The sequence below is a fragment of the Oncorhynchus nerka genome, linkage group LG24 (genome assembly GCF_034236695.1).
Source record: "Oncorhynchus nerka isolate Pitt River linkage group LG24, Oner_Uvic_2.0, whole genome shotgun sequence".
NCBI lineage: Eukaryota > Metazoa > Chordata > Actinopteri > Salmoniformes > Salmonidae > Oncorhynchus > Oncorhynchus nerka.
This window is the reverse complement of record NC_088419.1, coordinates 63,683,431-63,702,484: the sequence shown is the minus strand read 5'-3', so window position 1 is coordinate 63,702,484 and position 19,054 is coordinate 63,683,431. Positions and strand designations below refer to the sequence as shown.

The 19,054-nt window shown below is 42.7% G+C and overlaps 1 protein-coding gene across 1 annotated transcript in view; it reads left to right on the top strand.

The window, feature by feature from the left end:
• Positions 1 to 2,513: 2,513 nt before the first annotated feature.
• LOC115108735 (leucine-rich repeat-containing protein 7-like) overlaps positions 2,514 to 19,054 on the top strand; it is a 114,813-nt gene continuing 98,272 nt past the window's right edge. The window contains exon 1 of the mRNA XM_065009049.1: positions 2,514 to 3,118. Coding sequence (XP_064865121.1) covers positions 3,094 to 3,118 — 25 coding nt within the window. The 5' untranslated portion in view covers positions 2,514 to 3,093. The remainder of the gene's footprint in view (positions 3,119 to 19,054) is intronic.

The following is a 19,054-nucleotide window of genomic DNA, read 5'->3' as shown; positions in this document are numbered from 1 at the left end:
CTGGACTTGATCCATATAGCTTGAAACATTCAACCATCCATCTGTAATCCATTTAGTAACTCTATGCCTCTGTCCCAATTCCAGCGCGTTATCCTATATATATGTGGCTTACAGGCTGACTGGCCATTGTATGGAACAATTCCAATCATTGACCTTCAATGTATGGAGGGAGATCTAATGAAAAGTCATAGGCGATTTAGTCATCTCTCAAGAGCTGGGTTATGGAAATCACCCATATTAGGATGACCATCGGTGCTATGATCATCTGACTGTTGCACCGCCTGGAGTTTGATAAACGGCATTGGCACTTGGACTGGAACCGGTGCTATGGTCAGATGACATGAAAATAGAGCGCTTTGGCCACGCACACCAGTTGTGGGATTGGCATTGAAAAACAGAAGCACATGCGGAAAAGTACCTCATACTGATGGTAAAATATGGGGGAGGATCTTTGATGTTATGGGGCTATTTTGCTTCCATAGGTCCTGGGGCCCCTGTTAAAGGTCCAATGCAGCTGTTTTCATCTCAATACAAAATCATTTCTTGATATCAATTAAGTACCTGTGCTTATTTTCAATTAAAATGGTCAAAAATAAATTAAAATAGCTTCTTAGCTAAATGCAATTTCTCCATCAAGAATTTTGATGTCACCAGGCAGTCTAAAACCCCACCCAGCCAAACAAACGGAAGGTTCAGGCGATCTTTTCAAACAGATCTTACACTAAAATTACATTATCATAATTTGCACAATTTCATAGTATTATTAAAAACTCATTGAATAGAAATATACACTGATTGTACAAGACATTAAGAAGACCTTCCTAATATTGAGTTGCACCCCCCCCCCCTTTTGCCATCAGAACAGCCTCAATGAACTCTACAAGGTGTCGAAAGCTGGCCAATGTGGACTCCAATGCTTCCCACAGTTGTGTCAATTTGCCTGGTTGACCTTTGGGTGGTGGACCCTTCTTGATACACACAGAAAATTGTTGAGTGTGAACAACCCAGCAGCGTTGCAGTTCTTGAGACAAACCGCTGGCACCTACTACCATACCCTGTTCAAAGGCACTTAAATATTTTGTCTTGCCCATTCACCCTCTGAATGGTACACATACACAATCCATGTCTCAATTGTCTCAAGGCTTTGAAAATCATTCTTTAACCTGTCTCCTCCCATTCTTCTACACTGATTGAAGTGGATTTTTACAAGTGACATCAATAAAGGACCATAACTTTCACCTGGACTCACCTTGTCAGTCTATGTCACATGTGTCAAACTCGTTCCACACGGGGCTGAGTGTCTGCCGGTTTTCACTCCTCCCTTGTCTTTGATTGATGAATTAAAAAGGAAAACCCCAAAACCAGCAGACAGTAGGTCCTCCACAGAATGAGTTTGACTCCCCTGGTCTATGTTATGGAAAGAGGTGTTCATAATGTTTTGTACACTCAGCCTATATAAAATACAAGAAAATCGCGTGTTTGACTACACTGTCCCTTTCAGGTCAACGGCATCATGAACTACAAAGTACCAGCTAATTTTATCCCAAAACCTGGATGCCTCTGCCAGGAGACTGACACTTGGCCACAAGTGGATCTTCCATCAAGACAAAAACCCCAAGCACTAATCAAAATCGATGAGTATCGCTAGAGTATCGAAAACAGGGGTGTCAATCATTTTGACCCCTATCTTTCTGAATTTTTTCAAAAATGACTTTCTCTGGGCAATTGTATTAGAATAAAATAATATAATTTCACAAATTTGTTTTGCATAGAAAATAGCTCTTTATTTTATAGTATTTTTTGCTCATCTTAACCAAGGGTGCCAATAAATCCTAACAAAGCCGTTGTTTTGTGTGTTTTTCTTGAGTTCTGAGCTCAGTGCAATGTAAACTATGCCCTCTTAAAACATTTAAGTTTTTTCTCAGTGGTCCCTAAACCAAAAAATATTAAGACTAAAGCAGCTAAGTATAACAACAGGTTACAAGCCCTCCTCGATCCAGTTTTCTTTACAGATGCAATAGCTTTCCAAAGAAGCCCAATGTGATCTGTGCTCTCACCATTCCTCTGTGTGTCTGCTATAGACAGCGCTGAGATTGCTTGCCCAAATTTCTGGAAGAGGAATGATGAAAGCAACATGCAATAGTAGGCTGAAAAAATACTGTATTAAACCTCAATATTGGACTTTTATTTAATTGAAAGTGGGTTACACTGTTGGTTAACACAGACATGGAAGGGTTATACACACAGCATTGGGCAGGCTCTTGAGTCATTCTAGAGTGGCGGTGGAGCAGTGGTCAGACAGGAGTGTAGTTTCTAGTTTTATGAACGGTGTATTCTGGTCTTATTTTATCTCAGTTGTTTCCCTGCCGCGCACTTTATTCACGCGCTCGCATGCACACAGACCACTCCTTTTGCGTCCCCGTTCGTTCCATCTTCATCTAGTCCTCATTTCCTCCCTCCACCTCCCTTCTTCTGCCTCCTCCTCTCTCGTGTCGATGCGAGAGGAGGAAACGTTCATTTGATTTCATTCGTGAGAAGTCTTCGAGTTCCCTCACGGAGAAGGACATCGAATTATTCGTGGAGGGCAGAGGACCAAATCGGTACCTGCCTCGAAATTCGATGACGGAATCACCCAATGAGCGTAATCTATCAAACCCGGCATAATCGCGTGTTTTTTTTGCCGTGTTTGTGCACCTCGGTAAACGGGATTGTATGCATAAAGAAGATAAGCATTATGACTTTGAACCCTTTGATAAAAGTATGGGGAGCAATGGCTGGGTGTTCATCTATCGGTTTACAGTGATATAAAGCGCATCTTGATCAATATCCTATTATCACCTGAAATCTGCTATTAGAATAGGAATACTGTTTTATGATGTGCTTACAGTCTAACGTGTTTATGGTCAGCATGTGGATGCTCATTTGTTTTGTCTTGAAAGAGACCCATTTATTCCTTGTCACTGAAAGGAAAACCGCACCATGGGTTGGTGCTCCTTGAATAGTCTACTCACCTCTGCACATACCTGTCACAGAAGGCTACTGCCCGGTTTTGGAATTACAATTGGATTTAGATCAATTCTATAGAACAACCCAATGGACAATTACTCACATCTACAACGTAAGTGTGCATTTTATTGTTGATACTGTAAAGCCATCAATAAGATGTCATCAATAAGAAACTGCATCTAATGTAGTGAGCAAATGATATAATAACAAAATATTGCACCTCACTCAATTGATCACTGTTACCAATTGCAAGATTCTTATGTTTTATGAAGATTATGTTCACATTTCACATATAGGCTAGCAGTGAGTTCTGTATAAAGACTTGGTTATATTGATATTATAATTGCATACACTACCATTCAAATGTTTGGGGTCACTTAGAAATGTCCTTGTTTTTGAAAGTAAAACACATTTTCTGTCCATTAAAATAACATCAAATTGATCAGAAATACAGTGTAGACATTGTTAATGTCGTAAATGACTAATGTAGCAGGAAATGGCTGATTTTTTATGGAATATCTACATAGGCGTACAGAGGCCCATTATCAGCAACCATCACTCCTGTGTTCCAACGGCACTTTGTGTTAGCTAATTCAAGTTTATAATTTTAAAAAGATAATTGATGATTCGAAACCCTTTTGCAATTATGTTAGCAAAGCTGTCATCTGTTGTGCTAATTAAAGAAGCAATAAAACTGTCCTTCTTTAGACTAGTTGAGTATCTGGAACATCAGCATTTGTGGGTTTGATTACAGGCTCAAAATAGCCAGAAACAAATAACTTTCCTCTGAAACTCGTCAGTCTATTCTTGTTCTAAGAAATGAAGGCTACTCCATGTGAGAAATTGCCAAAAACTGAAAATCTCATACATTGCTGTGTACTACTCCCTTCACAGAACAGAGCAAACTGAGTGGGAGGCCCCAGTGCACAACTGAGCAAGAGGACAAGTACATTAGAGTATCTGAGAAACAGATGCCTCACAAGTCCTCAACTGGCAGCTTCATTAAATAGTACCCGCAAAACACCAGTTAACATCAACAGTGAAGAGGCGACTCCAGGATGCTGGCCTTCTAGGCAGAGCTCCTCTGTCCAGTGTCTGTGTTCTTTCGCCCATCTTAATCTTTTATTTTTATTGGCCAGTCTGAGATATGGCCTTTTCTTTGCAAATCTGCCTAGAAGGCCAGCATCTCGGAGTTGCCTATTTACTGTTGACGTTGAGACTGGTGTTTTACAACATGAACCATCACTACACTGTATTTCTTATCAATTTGATGTTGTTTTTTTTCTTTAAAAAACAAGGACATTTTTAAGTGACCCCAAACGTTTGAAAGGTAGTGTATATCCATTATTAGTCTTTCACTAACCTACAGTATAGGCTACATCAGGCTTGATGTTTATATTGAACCATGAGCCACTCTATGTTTGTTCCCCACGTGCCTAGGCTACTTGTCCCTGATATTCATGATTGACATGATTGCACCTCTATGGTATCATAGCTATTCAAGGTGAACCCGGATCATCTTAGACAATTGAATGAGGATATGGGTCTATTAGTAGTCCTATGGTACAATCCACTTTCAATCCAAATCAACTGTTTCTTAAATTGATCAATTAATGAGAAGGCTATGAATTTCCTGGTGTTCATATGAGTGGCATAAGCAGGTCACTCCAACTGATACTGCAGTGCCTTGATACAGGTCGGCTTGTGTCTAAATCCTGTTGCAACCTATAGGAATTGATCTGGTTAGATATCCAGTCAATGATACAGTTTCATAGTGACGTAACATAATGGCACTGGAGGGGATGGCTGCCGTTTTACGGGCTCCTAACTAACTGTGCTATTTTTTTAGTTTCTTTGCATTGTTTGTAACTTATTTTGTACACAATGGTGCTGCTACTGTCTTTTATGACCAAAAAAAGCTTCTGGACATCAGAACAGCGATTTCTCACCTCGAACTGGGTCCAAACTGAGTACTTTAATGAGTCAGACGCAAAGGATATACTGCTTCCCCGAGACTAGGCCCAAATCCCTGTCATTCGTGTGAAGAAAAGACTGAGAGAATTCATCGGAGAGTGGGTAAACCACCTTTACCATCAGTTCTTTTGGCCAATGAGCACTGGAAACTGTATGATCTACGATCGAGACTATACTACCAACCGGACATTAAAAACTGTAATATCTTATGCTACACCGAGTCGTGGCTGAACGACGACACAGATAATATAGAGCTGGCTGGGTTTTCCGTGCATTGGCCAGAAAGAGCAGCTACTTTTGGTAAGATGCGGGGTAGGGGTGTGTTTCTATTTGTCAGTAACAGCTGGTGCGCAATGTCTAATATTATAGAAGTCTCAAGGTGTTGCTCGCCTGAGGTAGAGTACCTCATGATATGCTGTAGACCACACTATCTACCAAGATAGTTTTCATCTATAGTATTCATAGCCATCTATTCACCACCACAAACTAATGCTGGCACTAAGACCGCACTCAACGAGCTGCATAAGGCCAAAAGCAAACAAGAAAACGCTCATCCAGAAACGTTGCTCCTAGTGTCCAGGGACTTTAATGCAGTCAAACTAAAATCCATTTTACCTCATTTCTACCAGCATGTCGCATGTGCAACCAGAGGGGAAAAAAACTCTAGACCACTTTTACTCCACACACAGAGGCACATACAAAGCTCAACCTCCATTTGGCAAATCTGACCATAATTCTATCCTCCTGATTCCTACTTACAAGCAAAAACTAAAGGAGGAAGTAAAAGGGACTCGTTCATTACGGAAGTGGTCAGATGGCGTGGATGCTATGCTACAGGACTGTTTTGCTAGCACACAACATCCGCACCGAGCTAAAGGCTAGAGCTGCCGCTTTCAAGGAGCGGGACACTAATCCGGACACTTATAAGACATCCCGCTATGCCCTCAGACAAACCATCAAACAAGCAAAGCATCAATACAGGACTGAGATTGAATCCTACTACACCAGCTCTGACGCTCGTCGGATGTGGCCGGGCTTGCAAACTATTACGGACTACAAAGGGAAACCCAGCCGTCGAACTGCCCAGTGACACGAGCCTATCAGATGAGCTAAATGCCTTTTATGATCGCTTCGAGTTAAGCAACCCTGAAGCATGCATGAGAGCACCAGTGTTTCATACGACTGTGTGATCACGCTCTCCGTAGCCGATATGAGCAAGACCTTAAAAACAGGTCAACATTCACAAGACCCCGGGGCCAGACAGATTACCAAGACGTATACTCAGAGCATGCGCGGACTGGACCAACTGGCAAGTGTCTTCACTGATACTTTCAACCTCTCCCTGACCCAGTCTGTAATACCTACATGTTTCAAGCAGACCACCATAGTCCCTGTGCCCAAGAAAGCGAAGGTAACCTGCCAAAATGACTACCGCCCCGTAGCACCAACGTCGGTAGCCATTAAGTGCTTTGAAAGGCTGGACATGGCTCACATCAACACCATCATCCTGGAAACCTTAGACCCACTCCAATTCCCATACCGCCCCAACAGATCCACAAATGATGCAATCTCTCCTGCACTCCACACTGCCCTTTCACACCTGGACAAAAGGAACACCTATGTGAGAATGCTATTCATTGACTACAACCCAGTGTTCAACACTATAGTGCCCACTAAGCTCATCACTAAGCTAAGGACCCTGGGACTAAACACCTCCCTCTGCAACTGGATCCAGGACTTCCTGACAGGCCGCTCCCAGGTGGTAAGGGTAGGCAACAACACATCTGCCACGCTGATCTTCAACACTGGGGCCCCTCAGGGGTGAGTGCTTAGTCCCCTCCTGTACTCCCTGTTCACCCACGACTGCGTGGGCAACACGACTCCAACACAATCATTAACTTTGCTGACGACCCAACAGTGGTAGGCCTGAAACGGCGAGAAAGCCTAGAGGGAGGAGGTCAGAGACCAGGCAGTGTGCTTCCAGGACAACAACCTCTCCCTCAATGTGATCAAGACAAAGGAGCTTATCGTGAACTACATGAAAAGGAGGTTCAAACAGGCCCCCATTAACATTGACGTGGCTGCAGTGGAGCGGGTCAAGAGTTTTAACCTCCTTGGTGTCCACATTACCAACAGACTATGATGATCCAAACACAACAGATCAGTCGTGAAGAGGGCATAACAACACCTTTTCACTCTCAGGAGAATGAAAAGATTTGGCCTGGGTCACCAGATCCCCAAAAATGTCTACAGCTGCACCATCGAGAGCATCCTGACCGGTTACATTACCACCTGGTATGGCAGCTGCTTGGCATCCGACCATAAGAAACTGCAGAGGGTAGTGCGTACAGCCCAGTACATCACTGGGGCCAAGGTTCCTGCCATCCAGGACCTATATACCAGGCGGTGTCAGAGGAAGGCCCCAAAAATTGTCGACGACTCCAGTCATGGACTCTCTGTTACCGCACGGCAAGCAGTACTGGAGCGCCAAGTCTAAGTCCAAAAGGCTCCTTAACAGCATTAATCAAATGGCTACCCCGCCTATTTACATTGACCCCCCCCCCCCCCCTTTGTTTTTACACTGCTGCTACTCACTGTTTATTATCTATACATAGTCACTTTACCCCTACCTACATGTACAAATGACGTCGACTAACATGTACCCCCGCACATTGACTCGGTACCGGTACCCCCTGTAATAGCCTCGATATTGATATTTCATTGTGTTACTTTTTATTTGATTTAGTAAATCTTTTCTTAACTCTATTGCTTGAAATGTTGGTTAAGGGCTTGTAAGTAAGCATTTCATGAGCATGGCCTTATTTCCTGTTTTATTCGGTGCATGTGACAAATAACATTTGATTTGATTTGGAGTTGACAGCTTCCTTTTTGCATATAGTGCCTGGTGAAAGTCTGCACACCATTCACTTCACACACTCTTTACATTTTGCTACCTTAAAAATTCAATCTAAAAAAAGGATTCAGTTTGATTTTGCTCCTGTTGATCTACACAACCTAGTCCACATTTTCAAAGTAAAATACATTTATTGTTTATAATTTATAGAGCAAAGTTGGTAGAATCTTATTGAAAATGATTCACAGCTGTAATGGCTGCTAGGGCTGCAAGTAGCCTAGCGGTTCGAGCGGCGAGCCAGCCACCAGAGGGTTTGAATCCTGGGTCCGACGGGAAATATCTGGCGGGAATTGAGCTGGCAACTGGAGATTTTCTGGTATCAAATCCTAGATGCCATTAATTGCCGTTGTGCCCTTGTGCAAGGGACTTACCCCCACACAGCAATAGTTCCTGGGCACCCAGTGTCGGAGCACCCTGTATGTGTGTCAGTGGCGGTCAGTGCCATTTTAGGGCGAGGGCGGAAGATTTTTCTTTCAAAAGCATGGCCTTAATTCTATTACAGCTTGTTGGATGACAAATATTCATATTCCATTCACCCAGTTCAATGTAACAGCGATAGGTTTAGGCTACTACATGATACTCTAATTTTCCCTATACCCATCATGAGGTTGCTACAACCTAGCCTATGATTTAAAGTTTTCAACGTAGGTGCACACAGGTCGAGAGAACGATTTGGACAGTCTGTGACATTCAATACTGCCTTGCAAACTCTTGCCTGCATCTAGCTGATATAGGGTGTAATCATTAGTCCAACAGTTGCAAACAAGAGTTTCAATTGGACAGATTCAGGCATGTTTATTCCTGTTTTGTTCCGTTTGCTTCCATTTAAGAAATGTTTTTAAACAGAATCAGCAAAATGAATACACCCCTGATCATGCGTAAACACAGTTCACTGTCATAGCAGCCATGTTGTATTCCATCTCGCATCTATGCGCACTCTTCGTCTAACCTCTTCCCTTCGCTTGTGGACTTCAATGCATCAGCTGTATGTGACCAGGCGAAAAAAACTTTCCAAGTCAAACCACTACACACAGCCTACATCGTTGTCACCATATTAGCTAAAGTAACGTCATAGTCATCATAGCTAATATAACTAATGTGTTAGTAAACCGGCTACAATCATAAAGTTAGTGTGCAGTCAGTAAGCAGTTACGCCGGCGGGCACCTGTGGCAATCATTTTGCAATAACAAAAGCTTACCTTGTTGTGTTTTTAAGTCATAGCTAGCTAGCTAACAGGGCATCCCTCTGTTTTAGAAGGATGTTTCAGTAGGCTAAACTAGCTAGCTGCATTTTCTAGCTAATTAAATTTAAAAAATGATATCTCTCTCTCTCTCGCTCTCGCTCTCTCTCTCTCTATTTTGTTCAAAACTGTTCAACTATTGTCTTTCTCTCTCTTTGAGTCAACTACTCACCACAGTGTATGCACTGCAGTGCTAGCTAGTTGACGCTTATGCTTTCAGTATTAGATTCCTTTGATTGGTTGGACCACATTTCAGTTCATGCTGCAAGAGCTCTGATAGGCTGGAGGACGTCCTCAGAAGTTGTCATAATTACTGTGCAAATCTATGGAAGGGGGTGAGAACCATGATCCTCCTAGGTTTTGTATTGAAGTCAATGTACCCAGAGGAGGATGGAAACTAGCTGTCTTCTGTCTACACCATGGTTCTGCCCTACAGAATGCTGTTCAGGCTACTGTAGACGTTATTTGCAAAATAGTGTGTTTTAATTAGTTCTTTGGTGACATGATTATATGTAGTATAGTTTTATCTAAACAATTTAACTTTTTTAATGTTTTACAATTAACATTTTGACGAAATTCACTGTGGAGGATGGTCCTCCCCTTCCTCCTCTGAGGAGTCTCCACTGATGTGTGTCTTTCTTGGGGGTTGGGTTAAAAGCGGAGTAGAATTTTGGCTGGACCTTTGTGTAATTGACCAATAAAGTGATGATAATCTAATTTTAATCAATGGTGCTCCCACAATAGGATTAACTCTGGGGTATGAAGGCACACAATCAAGACATCTTCGTTTACATTTTTATTGATTTGAAAATGTGGACTAGGTTGAGGAGATCAGTAGGAAAATAAAGTTTTATCCCTTTAATTTTAAGGCAGCAAAATGTAAAGAGTGTGTGTAAGGGTTGAGGTGTTTAATTTTGAATTTGGTTCATATTTTTTGCTTATGGATGAAAGCTGTCTTCCATTCTCATTAGTAAGCAGGTACTGTTTACATTTTGTGCCTTTGAAGGGGCTGATGAAAGCCCAACCTGCCAGTTCACGTCACTGGAAAAGTCACTGGAAAAGAGGCAGCAGCTAACTGCTACAAGCTGTACCGTTGAAGTTAGCAAGCCATTCAAAGTTGACAACAGGTCACATGAAAATATCTCTACCTTGAGTTTTTAGTGCATCTTTCTAATTAACTCATTGATGTCTACACATTTGCCTGTTTAGTGCTCTTAAAACTACTGCAGAAATAAGCAGAAATAATCTAATTATCTTCCATTTGGGCCCTGTTCCCACTACGAGATATGAAGGAGAGGAGCATTGTGGCGAAAGATAATTCTACTTTTCAATTCACATTATGTCCTTGCCTTACCTTTCGTTGTGGCTGGCAATGCGACACTCTTGGTCAGCCGTTCTTCTAAAACGTTGCCCTATTGAATAATGCAAACCAGCACAAAAACATCCTGTGGCGGACTGCAATAGCATCGAAGAGTCCCCGTGATATGCAACTGTTCAGGGAAGTCAGGAACCAATACACGCAGTCAGTCAGGAAAGCTAAGGCCAGCTTCTTCAGGCAGAAGTTTGCATCCTGTAGCTCCAACTCCAAAAAGTTCTGGGACACTGTGAAGTCCATGGAGAACAAGAGCACCTCCTCCCAGCTGCCCACTGCACTGAGGCTAGGTAACACGGTCACCACCGCTAAATCCATGATTATCGAAAACTTCAATAAGCATTTCTCAACGGCTGGCCATGCCTTCCGCCTGGCTTCTCCAACCTCGGCCAACAGCTCCGCCCCCCCGCAGCTCCTCGCCCAAGCCTCTCCAGGTTCTCTTTTACCCAAATCCAGATAGCAGATGTTCTGAAAGAGCTCCAAAACCTGGACCCGTACAAATCAGCTGGGCTTGACAATCTGGACCCTCTATTTCTGAAACTATCCGCCGCCATTGTCGCAACCCCTATTACCAGCCTGTTCAACCTCTCTTTCATATCGTCCGAGATCCCCAAGGATTGGAAAGCTGCCGCAGTCATCCCCCTCTTCAAAGGAGGAGACACCCTGGACCCAAACTGCTACAGACCTATATCCATCCTGCCCTGCCTATCTAAGGTCTTCGAAAGCCAAGTCAACAAACAGGTCACTGACCATCTCGAATCCCACCGTACCTTCTCCGCTGTGCAATCTGGTTTCCGAGCTGGTCACGGGTGCACCTCAGCCACACTCAAGGTACTAAACGATATCATAACCGCCATCGATAAAAGACAGTACTGTGCAGCCGTCTTCATCGACCTTGCCAAGGCCTTCGACTCTATCAATCACCATATTCTTATCGGCAGACTAAGTAGCCTCGGTTTTTCGGATGACTGCCTTGCCTGGTTCACCAATTACTTTGCAGACAGAGTTCAGTGTGTCAAATCGGAGGGCATGCTGTCCGGTCCTCTGGCAGTCTCTATGGGGGTGCCACAGGGTTCAATTCTCGGGCCGACTCTTTTCTCTGTATATATCAATGATGTTGCTCTTGCTGCGGGTGATTCCCTGATCCACCTCTACGCAGACGACACCATTCTATATACTTTCGGCCCGTCATTGGACACTGTGCTATCTAACCTCCAAACGAGCTTCAATGCCATACAACACTCCTTCCGTGGCCTCCAACTGCTCTTAAACGCTAGTAAAACCAAATGCATGCTTTTCAACCGATCGCTGCCTGCACCCGCATGCCCGACTAGCATCACCACCCTGGATGGTTCCGACCTTGAATATGTGGACATCTATAAGTACCTAGGTGTCTGGCTAGACTGCAAACTCTCCTTCCAGACTCATATCAAACATCTCCAATCGAAAATCAAATCAAGAGTCGGCTTTCTATTCCGCAACAAAGCCTCCTTCACTCACGCCGCCAAGCTTACCCTAGTAAAACTGACTATCCTACCGATCCTCGACTTCGGCGATGTCATCTATAAAATGGCTTCCAACACTCTACTCAGCAAACTGGATGCAGTCTATCACAGTGCCATCCGTTTTGTCACTAAAGCACCTTATACCACCCACCACTGCGACTTGTATGCTCTAGTCGGCTGGCCCTCGCTACATATTCGTCGCCAGACCCACTGGCTCCAGGTCATCTACAAGTCCATGCTAGGTAAAGCTCCGCCTTATCTCAGTTCACTGGTCACGATGGCAACACCCATCCGTAGCACGCGCTCCAGCAGGTGTATCTCATTGATCATCCCTAAAGCCAACACCTCATTCGGCCGCCTTTCGTTCCAGTACTCTGCTGCCTGTGACTGGAACGAATTGCAAAAATCCTCACCAACTTCAAACATCAGCTATCTGAGCAGCTAACCGATCGCTGCAGCTGTACATAGTCTATTGGTAAATAGCCCACCCATTTTCACCTACCACATCCCCATACTGTTTTTATTTATTTACTTTTCTGCTCTTTTGCACACCAATATCTCTACCTGTACATGACCATCTGATCATGTATCACTCCAGTGTTAATCTGCAAAATTGTAATTATTCGCCTACCTCATGCCTTTTGCACACATTGTATATAGACTCCCCCCTTTTTTTTCTACTGTGTTATTGACTTGTTAATTGTTTACTCCATGTGTAACTCTGTGTTGTCTGTTCACACTGCTATGCTTTATCTTGGCCAGGTCGCAGTTGCAAATGAGAACTTGTTCTCAACTAGCCTACCTGGTTAAATAAAGGTGAAATAAAATAAAAAATTAAAAATTAAAAAAAACATATTACACTTAAGTGATAATGCCTTAGTAGCCGGTGTTTGGAGGATCTAAATCAAATCAAATCCAATCCAATTTTATTTGTCACATACACATGGTTAGCAGATGTTAATGCGAGTGTAGCGAAATGCTTGTGCTTCTAGTTCCGACAATGCAGTAATAACCAACAAGTAATCTAGCTAACAATTCCAAAACTACTACATTATAGACACAAGTGTAAGGGGATAAGAATATGTACATAAAGATATATGAGTGAGTGATGGTACAGAGCGGCATAGGCAAGATACAGTAGATGGTATTGAGTGCAGTATATACATATGAGATGAGTATGTAAACAAAGTGGCATAGTTAAAGTGGCTAGTGATACATGTATTACATAAAGATGCAGTAGATGATATAGAGTACAGTATATACATAAGAGATGAATAATGTAGGGTATGTAAACATTATATTAGGTAGCATTGTTTAAAGTGGCTAGTGATATATTTTACATCATTTCCCATCAATTCCCATTATTAAAGTGGCTGGAGTTGAGTCAGTGTGTTGGCAGCAGCCACTCAATGTTAGTGGTGGCTGTTTAACAGTCTGATGGCCTTGAGATAGAAGCTGTTTTTCAGTCTCTCGGTCCCAGCTTTGATGCACCTGTACTGACCTCGCCTTCTGGATGATATCGGGGTGAACAGGCAGTGGCTCGGGTGGTTGTTGTCCTTGATGAACTTTATGGCCTTCCTGTGACATCGGGTGGTGTAGGTGTCCTGGAGGGCAAGTAGTTTGCCCCCGGTGATGCGTTGTGCAGACCTCACTACCCTCTGGAGAGCCTTACGGTTGTGGACGGAACAGTTGCCGTACCAGGCGGTGATACAGCCCGACAGGATGCTCTCGATTGTGCATCTGTAGAAGTTTGTGAGTGCTTTTGGTGACAAGCCGAATTTCTTCAGCCTCCTGAGGTTGAAGAGGCGCTGCTGCACCTTCTTCACGATGCTGTCTGTGTGGGTGGACCAATTCAGTTTGTCTGTGATGTGTACGCCGAGGAACTTAAAACTTACTACCCTCTCCACTACTGTTCCATCAATGTGGATAGGGGGTGTTCCCTCTGCTGTTTCCTGAAGTCCACAATCATCTCCTTAGTTTTGTTGACGTTGAGTGTGAGGTTATTTTCCTGACACCACACTCCGAGGGCCCTCACTTCCTCCCTGTAGGCCGTCTCGTCGTTGTTGGTAATCAAGCCTACCACTGTTGTGTCGTCCGCAAACTTGATGATTGAGTTGGAGGCGTGCGTGGCCACGCAGTCGTGGGTGAACAGGGAGTACAGGAGAGCACGGGTGTTGTTAGGTCCGAGATGAACCATGCCAATATATTATCTAAACACAGGCTTTCAGGGCATTATCACTTACAGTGGGGCAAAAAAGTATTTAGTCAGCCACCAATTGTGCAAGTTCTCCCACTTAAAAAGATGAGAGAGGCCTGTAATTTTCATCATAGGTACACTTCCTCTTAAAGAAGAAGTTACAGGTCTGTGAGAGCCAGCTTGTTTGTAGGTGACCAAATACTTATTTTCCACCATAATTTGCTAATAAATTCATAAAAAATTCTACAATGTGATATTCTGGATTTTTTTTCTCATTTTGTCTGTCATAGTTGAAATGTACCTATGATGAAAATTACAGGCCTCTCATATTTTTAAGTGGGAGAACTTGGTGGCTGACTAAATACTAATTTGCCCCACTGTAAGTGTAATATGGTTTGGTTGCATTATTCAATAGGGCAACGTTTTAGAAGAAAGGTTTCACTTTGGTTTCACTTTTATACAACGAGTTACCAACATATTCAAATAACGATTGACATATTTTCATTAAAAACCTTATTTTGATTAATTTATTCATACTATTTCATCCTTCCACTAGATATAGTCCCGACACAAATCTAGGGTTGCTACCCAAGCCGACTGGTCGTTTGTTCTATTTGTTCGGTTGCCAGAGACGCGACCCAGTCATTCAGTCTTTTTGTTCTGTATCTATGGACGCGACACAGTCGTTCGTTCTAAACGTTCCATTGCCATACTGGCTGGCAACGTTCTTATCCCCTGCTTGCTAGCTAGCCAACTACGGCTAACTTACAGTCACGTCAAACAGTGCACTCAGAATAACAACAGTAGCTGCATTTGTTTAAAGTGTTTTCCAGTGACATTTATTTGGATACATCCATAACAATGAGCTAATGAGGTGCGATTTCGCCTGACATAGAAAATGTGCTCTCTCGTCAGGACACTGTTGTTCAGAGGAGCTAGCCAACAACACAGCTAACACAGTCACTTTAAACTGAAGCAGGAAAGACAGCAAACTTGCTGCACTTCCTTTCGTTTGACCTTTTTTCAATTGACATTTCTTTGTATCCATAAAAATGATGCCAGATAATTCATGATTTCGACTGGCTGAGAAACGCTGCCTACCTGTCTGTCTCGTCCCGACTAGTTCATTACTATTTGACAGATGGAGATGGAAATAATTATTATAATAATTTTTTAATAACAAAATTTCGTGGTATCCAATTGGTAGTTACAGTCTTGTCTCATCACTGCAATTCCCATACTGACTCGGGAGAGGAGAAGGTCGGGAGCCAAGCGTTCTCCGTAACACGACCCAACCAAGCCGCACTGCTTCTTGACACATTGCCCGCTTAACCCGAAAGCCAGCCACACCAATTTGTCGGAGGAAACACCATACACCTGGCGACCGTGTCAGCATGCATGCGCCTGGCCCGCCACAGGAGTCGCTAGAGTGCAATATGACGAGGACATCCCTGCCGGCCAAACCCTTCCCTAACCCGGACAATGTTGGGCCAATTGTGCGCCGCCCCATGGGTCTCCCGGTCGCGGCCGGCTGCAACAGAGAATCTCTAGTGGCACAGCTAGCAACTGCGATGTAGTGCCTTAGACCACTGCACCACTCAGGAGGGGTAGAGATCGAATGTATATATTGAAACAATGTTGCAAATGTCAGAGAGACAGACAGCAGGGTTTATTCAAATCTCTGTTGAAAACTAAATGTTAGTCTTAAAGAAATGTGAGATAATGTCTAGATGCTTTTTATAGCGGAGATCAAGTTTATAAAGTGCCTGGATGGGCTAATGAGACAGTGGATTGTGAAGTCAGATGGAACAGAGTAAATAGGAATTTTAACGTCATAGATTTAGCTGGTGGTAACTTGTGGAATAGACACCAGAATGTGGTTTTAACCAATGAGCATTCAGGATTTGAACCACCTGTTCTATAATCTTGAATAATACAACAATTCACAAGCATGTGCAGACAGTTAAAGGGTTAATTTACGCATCTGTATGCTACACTCATTACATCAAGTAACGTTAGCCTATCAAAAATGTATGATTAACTCTCTCATACGAAGATATAAGTACAGTAGGCCTACCTTACAACATTGTTTAATTTTGATCTATATCATGCAAATCATTGCATGTGCTATAAGCTAACCGTGGCTGAAAATGTGGGTATAGGTGAATTCACTGCGATGGGCTGTTTTATATGGAAGCCGATACACGCCACCATGATTTCTCAACGTGCACAATTAGTCTGTGTTTCAGTCTGATCAACTGTAGCCTACTGATAACAATCCCAACTGTAGGTAGCCCATGCTCTCTGATCCCATCTTGGCCTGGCCAGGGGAAACATAACATTATGTTTTTGTAGCCTAAGCTATGTATTTCTAGTCTAAAATAGGCCAATTTATTTGTGTTCGGAGAAATTGTGAATGTGATCAAACTTGGTTTATATTCAAACTTCGGGTGGCTAGGCTACCTAGGTCTTTTTAATAAAAAAGTATTGACTGGAATGAATCAATCAACACGAAAGTGATGACATACTGTTTGAGTATCTTTTTAATTACAGATGCAAAGGCCTACATAATTGCAACCCTGCATACAGTGAGCTCAGCCCTGTCTCTTTGTTTGTGTAAAGGGTTTTAACGTTTTCATCCTCCTTAGGGCCAGGAGTTTTTCCAGGAGTTTATTTTTTATTTTTACTATTTGAATTGATTAGAAAAACAATCGGGTCCCATCATAGCCCATATAAAACCATTTTTAACAGCTGATTTATTACTGTCATACGCTACAACTAGGGTCCAGAGTTGGTTAGGTTAGCCTACTACCAGATCAGGAAAAACTCTGGGCCCCAGGAAAACAATTTCCCCCACACCACTATGGGACCTGTGGGGTCTCCTATGAAATCACACGTTACAAATTAAAAAACATTTTAGCATATACATCTTAGTGTGTGGCAAAAAAAAACATTTTTTTTTAGATGCATGTCAGCAATGCCACTACCCAACACAACACTAAACAATAAATTAATTTCACTATAACGGTGACAAACGGTGCCCACAATGTAAGGGTGTGAACTGGCGACAGAGAAGTCAGACGCAGGAGAGAAATAACTGTGTTTCCAACAGCGAAGTTTATTTACAAAAAAACACTGGAAAACATAATAATACAAATCAATGGGTAACATAACCCGACGCACACCAGTACAGACGTACACATACACTTACAGACGTACACATACACTTACAATAAACAATCACTGACAAGGACATGAGGGGAAACCAGAGGGTTAAATACACACCAGTACAGACGTACACATACACTTACAATAAACAATCACTGACAAGGACATGAGGGGAAACCAGAGGGTTAAATACACACCAGTACAGACGTACACATACACTTACAGACGTACACATACACTTACAATAAACAATCACTGACAAGGACATGAGGGGAAACCAGAGGGTTAAATACACACCAGTACAGACGTACACATACACTTACAATAAACAATCACTGACAAGGACATGAGGGGAAACCAGAGGGTTAAATACACACCAGTACGGACGTACACATACACTTACAGACGTACACATACACTTACAGACGTACACATACACTTAGAATAAACAATCACTGACAACGACATGAGGGGGAACCAGAGGGTTAAATACACACCAGTACAGACGTACACATACACTTACAGATGTACACATACACTTACAGACGTACACATACACTTACAGACGTACACATACACTTACAATAAACAATCACTGACAACGACATGAGGGGGAACCAGAGGGTTAAATACACACCAGTACAGACGTACACATACACTTACAGACGTACACATACACTTACAGACGTACACATACACTTACAGACGTACACATACACTTACAATAAACAATCACTGACAACGACATGAGGGGGAACCAGAGGGTTAAATACACACCAGTACAGACGTACACATACACTTAGAATAAACAATCACTGATAACGACATGAGGGGGAACCAGAGGGTTAAATACACACCAGTACAGACGTACACATACACTTAGAATAAACAATAACTGATAACGACATGAGGGGGAACCAGAGGGTTAAATACACACCAGTACAGACGTACACATACACTTACAATAAACAATCACTGACAAGGACATGAGGGGAAACCAGAGGGTTAAATACACACCAGAACAGACGTACACATACACTTACAATAAACACTCACTGATAACGACATGAGGGGGAACCAGAGGGTTAAATACACACCAGTACAGACGTACACATACACTTACAATAAACAATCACTGACAAGGACATGAGGGGAAACAGAGGGTTAAATACACACCAGTACAGACGTACACATACACTTACAATAAACAATCACTGACAAGGACATGAGGGGAAACAGAGGGTTAAATACACACCAGTACAGACGTACACATACACTTACAGTAAACAATCACTGATAACGACATGAGGGGGAACCAGAGGGTTAAATACACACCAGTACAGACGTACACATACACTTACAATAAACAATCACTGATAACGACATGAGGGGGAACCAGAGGGTTAAATACACACCAGTACAGACGTACACATACACTTAGAATAAACAATCACTGATAACGACATGAGGGGGAACCAGAGGGTTAAATACACACCAGTACAGACGTACACATACACTTAGAATAAACAATCACTGATAACGACATGAGGGGGAACCAGAGGGTTAAATACACACCAGTACAGACGTACACATACACTTAGAATAAACAATCACTGATAACGACATGAGGGGGAACCAGAGGGTTAAATACACACCAGTACAGACGTACACATACAC